At 41.8% G+C, this 16009-nt stretch overlaps 1 protein-coding gene across 10 annotated transcripts in view; it reads left to right on the plus strand.

The window, feature by feature from the left end:
* The first annotated feature begins 724 nt into the window (after nt 1–724).
* Nucleotides 725–16009, plus strand: part of Abi1 (abl interactor 1) — a 94367-nt gene continuing 79082 nt past the window's right edge. For 4 of the 10 annotated variants that reach the window (XM_021654578.2, XM_021654585.2, XM_021654583.2 and 1 more), the window contains exon 1: nt 727–1006. In XM_021654578.2, the coding sequence (XP_021510253.1) occupies nt 890–1006 (117 nt within the window). In that variant the 5' untranslated portion in view covers nt 727–889. Of the gene's footprint in view, nt 1007–16009 lie in introns of all 10 variants that reach the window. The other 6 variants (XM_021654580.2, XM_021654586.2, XM_021654577.2 and 3 more) reach the window with 4 other exon arrangements.

Genomic DNA, 16009 nt, shown 5'->3' on the forward strand with positions numbered 1-16009 from the left:
GAGTCTGTTCTGGCCTTCAACCATATAGGTTCTGGGGTTTGAACTGAGAAAGTGCCTGTTGAGCCATATTTTGCCAGTCCTAAAATTGTTTATTTTAAATCTTAACCTCTGCCTCCAGAATCCCGAATCCTGGGATCATAAGGTGTGCAACCAGTCTTCTTTAATCCTCCCTCCCCCGTGTTGGTAGACTATACTGTCCTAAATCTCATGTGGATTCATCCTCTCTGTTTCCCAAGTCCTGGGACTAAGGACGTTCGCCACCACACCCAGCTTTAAAAAAATTTTTAAGGGTACAAACTATTCTTGTTCCATTTGTTTCTACACTTCTGATGCACATCTGAGAATTGATGTTTCCTGAGTTTTAAATGAACAGGAACATAAGAAGGTAAAGTCTTTCTCAGAAAATTGAGGAAGTTAGGATTCAGCCTTTTTGTTTTTAATCGTTATCTGATTGGATATCTTTGATTTACTAGTATATCCTAATTAAGTTCTGCCAATTTTCAAAGTCACACAGAAATAATTCCCTGTGGCGCCATCTTCCGGGGTCTTGAGCACACTCTGGACCTGGTCTTGGCTCCTTCCAGGTACTTTGGAGGCTCCTTAGACGCATGCGCGGCCTAACCTGGACGAAACTACAATTCCCAGAAAGCATTGCTACAGTGGGGCGAGGGTAATTTCTACCTTGTCATGGGGGAAATGATTCTCGCGAGAAAGTGAGGCTGAGGCGGCTGTTCGTCCCGAGTGGAGGAAGAGGAGGAGGTGCAGTCCCACAATACCCGGCGGAGGGCGGGTGGGTGGTTGGCGTCTGGTGTGTGCGGCGCTCCGGTTCCCGGCGGACCCAGCTGCCTCTGTCTCTAACGCGCGAGGAAGCGATGCGGAGGGGTGGAAAATGGCAGAGCTGCAGATGTTACTAGAGGAGGAGATCCCGTCCGGCAAGAGGGCGCTGATTGAGAGTTACCAGAACCTGACCCGGGTCGCGGACTACTGTGAGAACAACTACATACAGGTGAGGCGCTCGGGCGGCCGGGCGGCGGGCGGCTGGGCGCGGCGGGAGCTGCCCTCCGCCGCCCTGCGCCGCGGCCCGAGCGGCCGCCGCCGCGATACAGGAAGTGGCCGCCGCGAGGAGATGGGCGAGGAGCAGGGCCGCCGCGGGCGCCGCCGGCCCGGACGCCGCTCCCCGCGAGCCCTGCCCGCCGGGCTCCCCGCCGCCTGCCCCGGCCGGGTCTGCAGACCCCGCAGCTTTGCTCGGTTCTCTGCTGTGCTCCTTGGCTGGGTCGGGCTCCCGCAGCCTCTCCTAGCCGAGTCGTGCTCCCCGCAGCCTCTGCTAGTCTAACCGGGTTGTGTTTCTTCTGCTTGGGCTCTGCTCCCCGCAGTCTTCTCTTGTTCAATACGTACTTCTCTTTTGGCCCAGCTTGGTCCCAAGACCCCGCAAGTCTTCCCTGGCCTGGCTTGGCCCCGAGACCCCGCAACTACCCTTCCCCTGGCTGAGGTCTTCCCGGAGGTCCCGCAGCCTTCCTTGGTTGCCTTGGTCCCGCACTCCTCCCTCGCGCACCTCTCTCTGCCCAACGTGATTGAGTCTAGCACCGGGGCAGTTGCGAGAGGAATGGGCAGGGAAGAGACGCTGGGAAAGGAAAAGCGGGGTGTGTGTCGTTGGAGGGTGTGGGGTGTGGGTGATTATGTCAGTTCATCCTAGAGGGTGTGCCTGTTATTTAAAAAAAAAAAATTGTCACGAGTCATTTATGCAGACCTCCCCATCGAGAGTGGGGAGTGAGTGCTGAGGGTAGATAAAATTCATCTTAAAATTCTTTTAATTGAAGGTTTGTAAATCTCCTTGCTTGGTGGTTTTCAAGTCGGGGTTTTCCTCCTCATCATATTTACTTCCGCTTTAGGATAATGTATACTCGTTATAATAAAGCAAGAATGATTCATAGGGAAAGTCATTGGGAAAATGTCTTAAATACATTTCTATCTCCAAATGTTCTTGCACTGTTGCTTTTGAACTCAGTAGTGTCATCGAGGTTGCTTATTTGAGATTTCTTTCTATCCTGAGTTAACATATGGAAGAATATGGGTAAAATGGATTAGCAAACATTATTTAGACTTTATGTCTCAACGTTAAATTGCTTCTTGATATATCAGGACATTCTTGACACTTTTTACGGTGCCATGCTTGCTTTTGTTTATTAGTGATAAGTGAATTGTATGCATTAGTTTGGCTTGTTGTCCTTTGATGGTGTAAAAACTAAGTTTTCACTAGAAGTAAATAAAGTAGTAGAGTTCTTTTTATCACATGAGACTAGAAATTCACTTTTTGTTGATAAGGCAAGGCCAGAACAGTCTTTGAAACGTTAGGGTCATTGTACTTTAGACCTGCAGTATGTCCAAAAGTGCCTTCTTCGTGATTATTGTTTTCCAGAGGCAATAGCTTCTGTGCTGGCAGATGCTTGGAGACTTTATTTTCTGAGGGAGATGATGTTTTGAGACTTGTTTGAATAATTGTCAGTTTCCATATTAGTAACATTCTATCTGGAGTAGTTCAAAGAATTTGTCTTCATTTTTCTTTTCTAACCTTTGACTTTGGTAATCTGCTGGTAAATTTGTTGCCTTCTGTATAGCTTGTTCTTCAAAACTATATATAGCTCCTCACCACGTTGTAAAGAGCTGAAGGGATGGCTCAGTGGCTAAGAGCGCTTGTTGCTTTGGCAGAGGACCTGGGTTCAATTCCCAGCACCCTCATGGTGGTTCACAACCATCCTTAACTATAATTCCAGGGGATCCGTGTCTTCCTCTGACCTCTTAGGGCACCAAACATCCAGTATACATACACACATTCAGGCAAAACACTCAAAAGTAAAATGAGTAAATGTAATAAATACATTAAACCCATTTAAAATCTGACAGAAATGCGGATATAGTGTGAAAATAGAAAAGCGATTTTGTATTTTGTGGATACAATTGCTTGTAACTCCAGCTCCAGGGGATCTAACACCCTCTTTTGCACTACATGGGACCTGCACAAAGAAGTAAGTAGACATTCCTACACACAATTAAAAAGTGCATAGACACAATTAAAAACCACACACTTTAATTGTTAATAGCCCTGATTAGGATAAGTAGTTGTGTTATTTCTTTTTCTTTGTGTGTAAAGTTTATGTTTGTTTTCAGACACAGTGTCATTCTAGCACAGGCGGTGGAACTCTTGGTCCTCCTGGTTAGCCTCCAGGTGCTGTGATTAGAAGTGTGGCTGCTATTCCCAGCTGAGGGGAGAAATGTTTTTTTGTGGGGGGACAGGTTCTCCTGCAGCTTTGGTTGGTCTGGAGCTTGTTTTGTAGACCAGGCTGGATGACAGAGAGCCTCTCTTCTGTCTCATCTTCTGGGATTAAATATGAACCACCATGCTTGGTGAGAAGATTATCATACCTGCTCTGAGACATTAATTACTATGTGAGTTTTACCATGATAATTAGTTTGTTGTTTTCTTATATTTTGAAATTTTAGCCCTGTTCTGCTGAGAAGTTGTTTTAGCAAGTACTTGGAATGCTTTGGGCCCTGCTGAGTTTAGTTCTTAAACTGAGTCATTAAAAGCAGAATTTACAAAAAGATTCTAAAGCTTTCTTTAAAAAGGATGGAGATTTAAAGTTATGGGGCTTAGCAGTCAAAAGTGCATATTGCTCTATCAGAGGACCAGACCAGAGTTCACATCTCAGCTCATGCCAGTAATTTCAGCTTCAAGGGATTCCATGTTCCCTTCTGGCATCTTCTGTGGACACACACACACAGACACCCTCCCCCCAACCTCTTTAGTCCCAGTACTCAGGAGACAGAGGCAGGCAGATCTGTGTGAGTTCAAGGCCAGCCTGGTCTACAAAGGAGTTCCAGGTCTGCCAGGGCTGTTGTTACACAAGAAACCGTGTCTCAAACAAAACAAAGCAGAACAAAAAACCAACCAGCCAACCAAAAAAAGTTATAGGAAAATAATAAAATTATAAGATAATTATATTGATATTTAGAAAAGTTTCTGCTGCTTCTATTTGGTGTAAAATTGCATTTTTCCTGGTAGATTAACTCTAGGACCATAGATCCTTAACTTGAATACAGCAGTTAGTTTAGAGTTGTTACTGTCTTGCTGTGGGATATTTTTTGGGGAACTAGGAACTAAATGAACAGAAACTGTTTAAGAAGGTTGCTTGGGACGAAGATTGCTGGTGCAGATCAGGATAGAAAGGTCTTGGAAAAGTTAGAGTCATTGTACTTTAGACCTGCAATATTTGTAAAAAGTGCCTTCCGCATGGTTATCATTTTCCAGAGACAATAGTTTCTATGCTAGCAAATGCTTGTAGACTTTATTTTCAGAGGGAGATGCTATTGAGACTTGTATATTTGTCAGTTTCCGTATTAGTAACATTCTATCTGGAGCAGTACTCCAGGGTGGCTACATTCTTTTCTAGTCTTGACTTTGGTAATCATGTAACTTCACTTTATAATTTTTCTCTCTGAAATTCTACCAACTTCGTTTGGATTGGCAAATATGTTTTTTAAAGCATATTTATTTGTAAAGTGTGCACATTTCTCTATGTGTGTTTGTGTGCATGAGTGCAAAGAGTTGTTTTAATAATTAGTCTTACATGTTAATGTGAACTAGTTAGTTAGCATAACTCAGCTCATAACATTTGCTTGGTTATGCATGTTAATCCTGGAAAGGAGATAACATTTGACACAGCAACAATTTGAGATTGGTAGAAGCATGACCATTTTGGCATTATACACTTTATGCTTGCTTATAAGCAATACTAATTGGTAAAAGTGCTTCTCATGCTGTTAAACTTTTTATTTTGAAATTGGGTAGGTTGTACATACTTGTAAACCAACACTCAGGAGGCTGAGGCAGGAGAATCACAATTTTCACAGAATTTTGAGACTAGCCTGGTCTATATATATAGTAAGACTTCATTTAAAAAAAAAACCTAAAAAAGCTTAAAAAAAAAAGTAGTGTTTTGAAAGACATAGTCTCCCTATGTTGCCTAAGATGGACTGGCTTCAAACTCTGAGCCCAAGCAAATTCCTGTAGCCACAGGCGCGTGCATGTGTGTTCAGCCACCACCTCTTGTTCTTGCTTTCCCTCTGCTTCCTCTTTTCCTCTTCTTTGTTTCTCTTTCCCTTCTTCCTGGCCATAGATCAACCATCTGGGCTCAGAGACATTAAATATTTAATGTGAATAAGATTCAATAGCTACTAATAATGCCTGGAGTAAACACTAACTCTTCAGATTCCAATACTTTTTTTTTTTTTTTTTATGTCCATCAGCGTGAAGGTGTCAGATCCCTTGGAGCTGGAGTTACAGACAGTTGTGAGCTGCCATATGGGTGCTGGGAATTAAACACGAGTCCTCTGGAAGAGCAGACAGAACTCCTAACCACTGAACCCATCTCTCCAGCCCCCAGATTCCAATACTTTTAATCCTGAATTGGTTACTTTCTGCAAAAAGTTTCTTTTAAAAGAGTGGGTGAAGAAGATAATTGGAGATAATAAAGGACAATATGTTTGTGTCCTTCATTGTCCTTGGGTGCTCAAGTCTCATACATGGTTTGACATAGAATTTGCATGAAATCCACATTCCTGTATGTATTAAGTCCTCTCATCTCTAGATTACGTGCAATACTGAGTGCAAGCTAAGCTCTATGAAAATGTGTTTTTAAAAAATGACGATTATTGTTTGTGTGTCTGCACACATGTACTGCTGTGTGTGTAGATCAGAAGACAACCTGTAGGGGTTGGCTCTCCCTTTCCGCCATGAGGAGCGTGGGGATTGAACTCAGTTATCAGGCTTGGAGGCAAGCACTCTTAGCCATCATGCTAATTTGTATGTTTTCACACACAGTACTTTTTAGGGAATAGTGACAAGAAAATATGTACAGCATATTAGATCAGCAGTAGGTTTAATACATGATTGTGGAAAACCACAGATAAGGAGAACCGTCCTAATTGATCCTGTTTAGTGAGTGCCTACTCTGTTATAATCTCTTCTAGTTTGTATTTAATCCTTATAAGATCTCTATCTTAGGGAGTGCCCACATATAAATGAGAAAATTAAGATTCAGCAAAGTTAAATAAATTTTGCTTGGCCATATATAGTTAGTGCCTGGCAGATTCCTTAGCTGTGACATACTTTAGCAGTAGGTGGGGTAGTTTGCATATCACACAGTTTTCATAAGAATCTAGACCTCAGACTAGTTCAGGAATGTTACTGGAGTAAGTAGACCCTTTGGATGAGTGTGGGAACCTCATAGTTCCAGCACCATTCTTTTGAAAATACATTTTAAGTTCTAAGCTGCAATCAGAAGAACAGGCAGGTTTGTACTCTGGAGATTTGCCAGTAAATCTTAGGCTGGCTTTTTTTCTTTTTTCTTTTCTCTGAACTCAGCAGTTATGAGTGCAGACTGCTCTTCCAGAGGACCCACATTTGATTCCCAGCACCCATATCAGGAGGCTCATGATCAGCTGTAACTGCAGCTCCAGGGAGATCTGATGCCTCTGGACTGTGTAGACCCCTACATTCATGTGCAGTTGCTCAACACACAGGCACACATGAATGCACATGATTTAACAATGAAAATAATCTTAGCCAGGTATGGTGGTGCGTGCTTTTAATTCCGGCACTAGGGAGGCAGAGGCAAGCAGGTCTCTATGAGTTTGACGCCAGACTGGTTATCATAGCAAGTTCAAGTTCTACGAAAGCCATGGCTACATAGTGAAATATTCTCTCTTTCTTGATCTATGTATTTATATATACTTAGATTTGTATATGTGTAGTATTCCAATCAAGATTCCTTAGGTATTCTCAAGTTTTCATTGGACTGAACATTAATTAATTAATTAATTGACATGATTTCTTGGCTGTCTTGGACTCTCTTTGCAGACCAAGCTGGCCTTGAACGCACAGAGATCTGTCTGCTTCTGCCTCCTTAGTGCTGGGGTTAAAGGTGTGCACCAACATGCCCGGCTAAACTGAAATTTTTATCTTTTTCATATGAACACTGTTCTTGTTAAATTTATAGAATTATTTGTATAATCTAATGTTAGATTCAACTTCTTTTCCCAGTTCCTTTTTAAGATATTTTCTGTTGACTCACAGATTCCTAGGATTTAACTTCACCAAGAATAAATATGTACTGTAAACAGCCATACTCTTAAGGAGCTAAATATCTTTTAGAACATGAAGGAGTATTAGTATTTTTCATCCCATCAGAATAAAACAGAAAGCAAAGCATGGAAGAGCAATTAAAATTCTAGTGTGGTATTATTTGTCTTTAGTTCCAGCATGAGGGAGGCAGAGCACATAGATTTCCTACCTGATCTACAATGGTGAGTCTCTGTAAGCTCTGTCTCAAAAAAGAAAGACACAGACTACAACTGATCAAAGTACCAAATAAAAATCTCTCAATAGTCAAATTACAAATAGAGAAAAAGAGAAGATATTAATTTAAATATAGACCTGCAAATGATATGTAGCTCTAAAATATACTCAGTAATTCTCTTTGGGAATATTACTATTAAGAACTGGTGGGTGGAACCTTTTTTTCCTTATGTGGAGGAAACATTTATATTTTCTCAGGTTTTGATCTGTAGTTGCTTGGCATGATTGCTTTTGTGCCTGTGATTAGGCAGCACATTGCAGTGGAGTTTATGTAGAAGAAGATAACCCTCAACTCAAGATGGCTGGGTGTATTAGGATTTTCTAGAGGAAGAGAGCCAGGTAGCATGAACATAAATTACAAAAGATGCATTAGGATGGCATACACAGTATGAGCTGAGCATTCAGCAATGGCTGTCTCTATTCTGGAGAGGCCTCACTAAGTCCACAGGGGTGGCTGCCTCAGCAGTCTCAGAGCTGAAAGCCTGGAGGATTCCTGGAGAGCAGTGGTTTTCAGCATGGCCTAGAAGGTTGGAGAAGCTGTGGTGTCCGTAGCACAGGATAGCAGCAGCAGTGGGCTGTAGCAGCAGGGCAGATGGATTCAGCAGTATGGAGCAAAGATGGGCTCCTGTCTCAAACTTCTGTGTATCTGGGTCACTGCTAGAAGGTCTGTCCATTTTAGGGAGAATCTTCCCCCACAGTCAGTAGGATTTTCTTTTCAGAGTACATAATTGAAAGGATAGTAGGAAAAATAACAATTAATGAATTTTGATATAAAAGAAATAGTTGACTTGCTATTTTTAACAATATACACATATCTTTAAAAAGCAGACTTTGAGATTGTTTTTTAGTGGTTCCACTGCATTGACTCAAATGAATACACTTACTCTTGGCTCTACTAATTTTCTTCACTTACTAAAATTTTCATAATTAATTGGTAGTGTATCAGTGTTCATAACAAGAATCTGAAAGCAAATAGAGCATCTTAAGAAAGGTAATGTGTTTTTGTTGCTACGTGTACCCTTATGTGACAGCCTGGCGTGATGGCCATTGCCTGCAATCTTATCACTTTGGTGTGTTAGGGAGGATCACCAGGAATTCATGGCAGCCAGTGGTACAGAATGATCCAGGTCAGCCTAGACTAGAATGAGACCCTGATTCAAACAAATGCCAGAAAAATTAAACAACTGCAAAACAATTAAGTTCCTTCTTCCGCCCTCCTCCCCCCTCTCCCCTTTCTTGTCTTAATAGCCCAGGCTGGCCTCTTAACTTATTATGTAGTAGAGGATGACCTTACTGCCTCTGTCTCACATGCTCTGGAGTTAAGAATCACCTTACTATGCAGCTGTGCCTGATTCTTTACAACTGTATTATCCTTCAACTTGTTCCTGAACTCCTGCCCCAAACTACCGCTAGTTCATCTGACAGGTCCTATTACTTTATTTTATTTTACTTTTTGTTTGTTTGTTTTTCTGAGATAGGGTTTCTCTGTGTAGCCCTGGCTGGATTGGAACTTGCTCTATAGACCAGGCTGGCCCCGAACTTATTATTTTACTTATCATCAGGTAGGTACTGTATTTTATTTTACTTTTTCATTTTGTATGCATGTATGTGTATATGTGTGTAGGGAGGAAGGCAAGGAGAGAGACAGAAAAAGAAATATGCAGGTACCACAGTGCCCATTTGGAGGTTAGACAGCCTTTGAGGGTTGGTCTGCTCCTTTCAATGTGGATCCCTAGGATTGACCTGGGTTTCAGGTTATTCGGCTTTCACTGTCCAGCACTTTGCCATGCTGAACCATACTTTAGCTCCCCCCCATCTTCTTAAATAATTTTTTGTTTTACTTAGTATGTTTTTTGAGACAGTCTCACCCTGTAGCCCAGGCTGACCTGAAACTCATGGACCCTTTCCCTTCATGTCCTGCATGCTGGGGACTGGCGTGAGCCACCACACCTGCTTTTTTTTTTTAATGGAATGTAATGCTTCTACAGTAGGAGAGGCAGCACTAGAGAATATCTCCCAGCTGACGCACTGTGTGAGTCACTGCTGGCTTGCTCAGCAAGAGGGAAAGCTGGTCCTGGAAACCTAGCCAGCTACCCAGAGCTAGTGAAGTCATGGATCTTGCAAGGGAACCTGCAAGCAACTGCCACTTCTAAATGAGCTCTAGCCTTAAATACTCTTAACTATTTTTTCATACAGTATATTTTGATCATATTCTTCTCTTCCAACTCCATCTAGATCCTTCTTACAGCCTGACCAGTGTGTGCATGTGAACACGAGCAATCTCCAAAAACAAACAAAAAAAGGAAAATTAAAACAACAACAACCAAAAACCAATAAGACAAAAAACAGAACAAAACAAGTGCACATAAAAATGTAGTTGTGTGTGTGTGTGTGTGTGTGTGTGTGCGTGCGCGCGTGCACGTGTGTTGGTCAATTACTCCTGGGCTTGAGGCTTGCCCTGTAGTATAGTTGATATACCACCAGTAACACTTCATGGTAGGAAGCTGATCCTTTTTCCAGCAGATATCAATTGTGAATAGCCTCTTGATGTAGAGTAGGACTTCATGTTCATTTCACCTTCTCTGTGCTGGTATTTTGTCTGGTTTGAACTTGTGCAGGTTCTGTGCATGCTGTCACAGTTGCTGTGAGTTGATACACACGTCTTTACTGTTGTGTCTGGAAAATGATGTTTATGACTTGGAGTCATTCACCATCTCTGACTTTTATGATTTTTTCAACGTTCTCTTTTGAATAGCTGTTTTGTATAGATAGTTCTAAATATTGATCCTTGTGCCCACAGGTGATTGTAGTCCCCACCTCTCATCAAGGAAACTTTTCGTTGTGATAGAGGAGGACCATTTCAGAAAATGATACCCCACAAAATACAGAGTTGTAGAGCCCAGGCATAAACATTACGTCTACAACTCAGCTCCCGCACTTAAGGCTCAGGGATTGTTGCAGAAGAGGGGCTGTAAAGATTGTAAGAGCCAGAGGCCCTGGGGGTTTAATGTGGAATTGTCTCCTAGAAGTGGCAGAAGCTACACCCGTAGTCTCAACAACATGACTTGAAAAAGAACTACAGCAGTAGACGTGCTGACGTGGAAGTGGGAAAGCCCACAAAGTCTTGACCCTAAACAAACAGGTGCAGATAACAAACGACTAGATACATACAGCCTTGTCCCCTAACTTAATTACAGTCATCGAGGCTTGTGTGTCAGGCCAGCCACAGTCTCACCTCTTAGTTCCAGTCATAGTGGTACCTCCACTGAAGGTAGTGCTCTCTCTTTGGCTAAGGTAGAAATGGTTGCAGGGCCATCTGAAGTTCCTTAAGGCATGTGATAGCAAAAGCCTGCTACCAGCTATTTCAAACAGCCCTGGCTGGGTTTTTCCCTGAGCTGCAGTCTTAGCAAGATTATCTTAAGATTTTGGGAGTTGGGGGCCGTGGGAGTGATCCAGACAGCTAGTACCAGCATATGGTGCACACCTGACTCTTTAAGTAACTTGTTGTGGGTAATTTTTTTTTCCTTTGCAGATAAAGGCTGTTCTTGAACTTTCTGTGTAGCTGAGGATGATCTTGAAAAACACTTTCTCCTGCTACTTTTAAAGTCCTAGGATTATAGGAGAGCATTTATTAAATCCTGGTTTTTATTAAAATTTTAAAATATTTTATATTTTATTTATGTGTATGAGCCTTTTGCCTGCATCTATGTCTCCACACCACATACCTGCTTGATGCCCACTGATCCCAGAAAAGGTGTCAGATATCCTGGAACTGGAATTGTGAATAGTTGAGTTTGGGTTCTGGTTACTGAATCTGGGTCCTCTGCAAGAATCACAATTGTGCTTAATTCCTGGGTCATCTCTCCAGTCCCCTACCCCACACCAGGCTTTTAAGTCTTGCCTCTTCTGTATCTACTGCACTAGCTATTGATTAGACATTTGCTAGAGCTAACTAATTATCCTCTCATCTTTATGCATCTTCCTCTGACCATTTATTCACATTGAGCTTCTGTTGTAATACTGTTAAAGTAGAAATCTGGGCTGATGGGATGGCTTAAGGGTCGAAGTGCTTGTTGCCAAGCCTAATGACCTAAGTTGATCTTTGGAATCTATGTGATGCAAGGAGAAAATTTATTCCTACCAGTTGTTCTCTGATGTCCACATTTACATCATGAGGATGCATGCAAACAAATAAATATTAAAAAAACAAAGATGGAGAGCTGAGCCAGGCACGGTGGTGCACATCTTTTATGTCAGCACTCAGAAGGTAGAAGCAGGTGGATCTCTTCTTTTATGCCAGCACTCAGAAGGTAGAAGCAGGTGGATCTCTTGAGTTCAAGGCCAGTCTGGTTTACATAGTGAATTCTAGGACAGCCAGGGCTTTGTAGAGAAACCTTGTCTCAAAAAAAATCAAAACAAACCACTGCCTGCTTAAAATGATTTACCGTTAATATACTGCTGTAGTTTGAAAGATGGTGCACCTTCAAAACTCTTGTTACCAGGGCTATTTGGGAGGTGTTTGTCATGGGAATTCTGGCCTCATAAATGAGGATAAGTATTCAAGAGTTAGAGGAGTGAGTTTAGCTTGTTTGCTTTTTAGCCTTTTGACATATGAGAATATAGCAAGAGATCTTCATATACTCACAACAAATGTCCACAGCTTTTTGAAACAGGGTTTCTCTGTAGCCTTGCTGTCCTGGAACTTGCTCTGTAGACCAGGCTGATCTCAAACTCAGAGAGATCCGCCTCCCTAGTGCTGGGATTAAAGGTGTGCACCACCACTGCCTTGGCAGGTATCCCTGAAATAAGGAGCTGGAGGGGTGGTTCTGTGGTAGGACACTTGCTGCTTTTCCAGAGGACTCAGGTTCTATTTCCAGCACCCACATGGTAGTTTACAGCTCTCTGTAACTTGACTTCCAGAAGATTGAAACACCCTCGTCTGGCTTCAGCAGCACACACGTAGTAAACATAACATGCAAGCAAAATGCACATAAACTGTGAAATAAGTTTCTGTTACTTATATATAACATAGTCTGTGATATTTTGTCATAACAACATACATTAAGGTGTATGCTAAGTCTTAGTGAGGTCTCAGAGGGTCTGGATGTATAGTAGGGTTGGCCTTATCTAGTCTGCCATACTGAATTTCTTAGTGACTTTTCTATTGCTGTGACAAAGCACTATGACCAAGGAAACTTATGGAAGAATGTGTTTATGGGGACTTACAGTTTCAGAAGGTGACTTTGTATCCATCATGGTAGGAAGCATGGCAGGCAGACAGGCAGGCATGGTGCCGGAGTGGTAGGTGAGATTACATTTAACCTTTCAGCGCTTGCACACACACACACACACACACACACACACACACACAGACACACACACTCACACTCATACTCATGCATGCACACACTGGTTTGGGAATTTGAAACCTCAAAGCCTGCCCTCAGTGACACACCTTCTCCAAACAGGGCCCTGCCGCCTAATCTTTCCCAAACAGTTTAACCAACTGTGGACCAAGTATTCATATACATAAGCCTGTGGGAACCATTCTCATTCAAACCACCACATTGGCTTTAAGTTTTCCTGTTTTTCTTTCAAACTCACTGTTCCCTCCTCCCCTCCCAGTTTCATCCTTCCTCCCTCTCTCTTACCTATTCCTCAAAAAAGGGAAGCTCCTTTTCCCATCCGGTTGCATTAGGACTGAGCTTGTCCTTTTCCCCCCGTGGCCTGGCAAGGTAGTCCTGCCAGGGGAAGTGATCAAAAAGCTAGTAAGTGAGTCCATGTCCATTGCAGCCCCAACTTTCCTTATGAAACCTAAGCTGCCCAATGCTACATCTTTGTAGGGGCCTAGGTCCAGTTCATGCATGGTCCTTGGTTGATGCCTCAGTCTTAGCAAGCCCCTCTGGGTCATGGTTAGTCTTCTTGTGGAGCTCCTGTAACCTCCCACTTTTCCCCAGGACTCCCTATGCATTGCGCAATGTTTGGTTGAGTCTCAGCATCTGTCAAACTCACTTTTATGCCTTAGTAAATGTTGTCCTCTGATTGAGAGACTTTGCTTTTTTTGATGGGTTTTACTTACCCGCTAGTGCTTTATTTATCTAGATGAAAAGTTGCTGTATTCTTTCATATATTAATATCTATTATGCATTTATTCTGGGTCCCTGAAATAATAGTGACTGAGACAAAGACTAGAAATTTCCCTTAGGAAGTTTTTGTTATGGGGACAAGGTGACATGCTGACATGCTGTATACACACACACACTCACTCACATAAAACCAAACAAAAAAAAAGCTAAACTAAAATTTAGTTAAACTTAACTAAAATTACTCATTTCAAATATTTAAGTAGTAAGATGGGAGCTAGAGAAGCAGGATTTGGGAGAGGGGACTTCAGCTATAGAGGTTGGGTTAGTAGTACTCTTTGAAAATAACTTCTTTTCTATTTAAACTTTTTTTTTTTAAGTGATTGAGTGCCTGTGTGTGTGCAGTGCCTGCAGTAGCCAGAAGAGGGTACCAGATTCCCAGGAAATGGAGGTACAGGTAGTTGTGAGCTGTCTGATGTGGGTGCTGGGAAACAGAACCTGGATCCTTTGGAGGAACAACAATGCCCTGAATCATAGCCATCGTTCAGCTCCTGTGAAAGGGACATTCAGGCAGAGATTTGAAGGACTTAGTGCCTGCCTTTTGAAGAAAAAGAAGTGGAAATGAGGAATATATTTTTATATGGATAATGTGGCTGGAGAGTAGTTTGTGAGAAGGAGACAACTAAATCAGAGAAATAATTAGGAGTCAGTTTGTGAGCCACAGAGAGGAAGCTGGAGTTTTTTAAGTTTAAAGGGGTAAGTTTATTACTGGAATGCTTGATTTACTTTTCTGTTTAGAGACAGGGTCTGACTATGTAGTCCTGCCTGTCTTCAAACTCAAAGAGGTAGGTCTGCCTCCTGACTCAGGGGATTAAAAAGCATGTGCCACTCTGGGCCTGATTTACTTCTTGAAGGTTTAGGCTGCTCATTAGAAGAGGGGAGAGCAGAATCAGCCATAGGGGGAGAGTATAAGCAGTTAAAAGTATGAGACTGAGCAATTAGAGCAGGTGTGTTTTTAAGACACAGTGGAAGGTATATTTTGGATTGCATGTGGTGTAAGAGAAAGGAATTTGAGGATGACTCCTGCCTTAAGCACCATGATGTTCCTTCTGTATGTGGTTAGATGCTAGCAAATGGTTGGGCCCTGGGGGGTGGCTTGCAGGGAGAAGAATACGAAGGTGTCTGTTTTGCTATGTAAAGGCTAGTTGACCATGTTGGAGCTCATGGAAAAACTATGTGCATGCAATATGAATGTTATATTCACTAATATTACCAAGGTTGCATTGAAAAAAATTTAAATATTGAAAAGCTTTCAAGCGCAAGTTGATGAATATGTTTTCCCAAATTACTTTTTTTTTTTTTTTGCTTTGGAGTTCAAATTTTTATTTATTGGTGACAGGTCTTACTGTTTATTTTCCTGAAGTAATGAGGTTTTACTCAACAGCAGTACTTAAGCCTGTACCCAAGAAGCAATAGTTTGTGTGCCAGTTTTTTAAAAGTAATACTATATGTAAAAATAGTCCCATTTTACAAATTAGTTGAATGATACTTTTTCCTGAATATAACCATCATACTAAGTATGTAACAAAGGCAGGTTTGGTGTATTTAGTTTCTTTTGTGGGGAGGAATTGAGATAGGGTCTTGCCATGTATCTCCAGCTGGCTTGGAATTTGCTGTATGGACCAGGAAGAACTCACAGAAATAAAACTGCCTCTGGCTTCCAAATGTTGGATTGAAAAGTTCAAGGCCAACTTGAGCTAAATCTGTAGTGGGTCTCATCTCTGACTAAAGAAGATTGGATAATTTCATAAAGAATTAAGGTTACTTATGCTTGAATCCTCTTATCATAATATATAATATGTATTATTTTGATAGCTTTAGATAGAGAGACTAGAGATGGTTAAGAGCACAGCATCTGGTAGTTTCTGAAGGACCTGAGTTTGGTTTCTAGACCCACATTACATGGTTCACAACCACTTCTAACCTCAGCTCCAGGGAATCTAACATTCTCATGGCATCTGAGGGCACCTGCAGCATGTGCATATACTCACACACATGCATATACTTAAAAAACATAGGAGCTGGAGGGATGCCTTAATGGTTAAGAGTACTTGATGCTTTTCCGAAGGACCTGAGTTCAAACCCCATGTCATATGGCCCACAACTGCCTGTAGTTCTAGTTCCAAGAAGATCTGAAACTTTCTTATGGCCTTGGTGGACATCTCCTCACTTGTGGCAGACATTTAGACTAACACACATAAATAAAATTAATAAGTCTCAAAAAAGTCTTTGAAGAGAACTGAACAGAAGAGTCTTTTTGTTCTGTATATATAATTGTTGATAAAGCCGATGAGTTTAAAGACTTAACTGCATCTGCTTTCTAGAGGCTGTGTCTACCAGAATTTAGTTATATGGTTGATTTTAGTCTGTTCAAAAAGAGAAAATAACTGAGGATATTTTCTTGTTTTTGGCTGTTTGTCTGGCATTCTCCTTACCTTTTATTTGACAGGAT

The sequence above is a fragment of the Meriones unguiculatus genome, chromosome 7 (genome assembly GCF_030254825.1).
Source record: "Meriones unguiculatus strain TT.TT164.6M chromosome 7, Bangor_MerUng_6.1, whole genome shotgun sequence".
NCBI lineage: Eukaryota > Metazoa > Chordata > Mammalia > Rodentia > Muridae > Meriones > Meriones unguiculatus.